Source organism: Aplysia californica, unplaced genomic scaffold (assembly GCF_000002075.1).
Source record: "Aplysia californica isolate F4 #8 unplaced genomic scaffold, AplCal3.0 scaffold00370, whole genome shotgun sequence".
Lineage (NCBI taxonomy): Eukaryota > Metazoa > Mollusca > Gastropoda > Aplysiida > Aplysiidae > Aplysia > Aplysia californica.
Genome location: NW_004797640.1, coordinates 548,436 through 550,196, shown reverse-complemented (window position 1 = coordinate 550,196; position 1,761 = coordinate 548,436). Strand labels below are relative to the sequence as shown.

Genomic DNA, 1,761 nt, shown 5'->3' with positions numbered 1-1,761 from the left:
GGGGATTTGTATGTGTGTGTAAGAAGAAGGAATGATGAGACTAGTCTGTGTGTGGGTTGAGGGAGTGGGGGTTCTCTATGAATTTTTATTGTGTGTGTGTGCAGCATGTTGTTTTGGTAGTCTGCTCCTTGTGGATATTTTTTGTGCATCTTTTTCAGCAGTATGTCTTTTGGTTGCAGATCTCCGTCCTCTTTAAATGGGTGGAAGAAAATTTTATAGTTAATACCTTTGTGTGGAGGCAGTAGTTATATGTTGGACATTGTAAGCTGTATTTATACTATGTCTGATTTTGCCCGTATTGTGCCGACAGTCGTGTGAAAAAGTACAAATAATTAACGCTGTTCTTGTCTCCTCAGGCCTCGAGGGTGTTCTGTTTGGCATGCTGGACACAGAGACAGACGGTCAGCTGTTGTCTGACCTGCGTGACACTATCGACTCCCTGCTCCAGTGTCTGGCTATCCCCAACTTGGCTCGCTGGCTGGCACTTCTCAAGGATGTGCTCTCTGCCTCCACTGGTCAGTCTCGCTTTGGTTGTTGTCGAAATGTTTGAGTCGCCTTATCGTTTACACTTGCCTATAACACAATGTCACTTTTAATACGGCGGAAGAGTTTGGCTCCAATTTCAACCTATTTTTGTAGTTCTCACTTTTAATACGAGTGAATTTCTGACATGCTGCTTTTTTTCCTCAGTCTGCATGACTGCCATTGGGGATTTTACCTGTACTGAAGACTATATTATGTTATAGGGGGAAAAAGCATGGTAGAATAGGAAGGGGGGAGTGCCACTTGTAAGTCATTTTTTCTGTCTGTCCTTTTTGCTTGTTTCTTGCACTAAATGACTTATTTTGTCAGTGTGCTTCTCTTTACTCAAATTAAACTCCAAAACTATCTTGCCAAGCTTTTTTTTTTTTATCATCATTGTGTAAGGCAGCCTGTTCGACATGCCATGTATTGATTTCTCACTTACTTGGCGTTACATGTTTTAATGTGGATTTGAACATTTTATTTTCCTTCAAATAATAGATACCTATCGCAGATCAGTTTTAGAAAAGTGTTACTGTTTTCCTTGCAGATGCAACAAATACAGACAACGATGTAGATAATGGTGGTGATGGAGATGAAGAAGAAGCTGACGATATTGATGTGACCTTTACGGCTGCCGAGCCAGAAACCACTCATCCTTCTGTGGCACCAAGGTAATGTCAGTCTCATACCTTCATGTGGTCATGGGCATGTGCGTATGAATGCATATACATGCGCATGCATGCGTGCACACACACACACACACGCCCACACCCACCATATGTGTCACGACACAGTGGAATCGGGCGCTCGTCAATTTTTGGGCATGTGGAGTTATTGGTACCATCTTAAAACTTGTTCAATTGTCTTGCTATCTGTCCAAAAAAATGCCGATCTATCTTGAATAGAAGACAAGATATTTGAGATTGAAGAAGATGGGGTCGCCTGGTTTCAAAGGTAGAATTCATGAGAAAATGGCCGCCAAAGTTTGGTTATTCCCATAGCTTGATAGATTTGGAAACTGAAAACTTACATTTTTTTGTGCCATTAATCAATGTTTTTCAGTAAAATCCACCCAGAAATGTGTTCTTAATTGGACAACAATGGTGTTAAGCCAAAAAACAAAAATTAGACAAAAATTGCCAAACTGGCAGTTTCTTCAATGTCATTATTTTGACGAGCGCCTGATTTCCCCCCGCTGCCTCACTTATATACCTTACCTTTTCTCTCTCTCTCTCT

General features: G+C 41.1%; 1 protein-coding gene across 1 annotated transcript in view; it reads left to right on the top strand.

Moving 5' to 3' along the window:
• LOC101860112 (HEAT repeat-containing protein 5B) overlaps nucleotides 1-1,761 on the top strand; it is a gene marked incomplete in the record, with an annotated part of 91,797 nt that overhangs the window by 75,895 nt on the left and 14,141 nt on the right. The window contains 2 exon segments of the mRNA XM_013085392.2: nucleotides 357-515; nucleotides 1,073-1,196. Of these exon segments, the coding sequence (XP_012940846.1) occupies nucleotides 357-515; nucleotides 1,073-1,196 (283 nt within the window).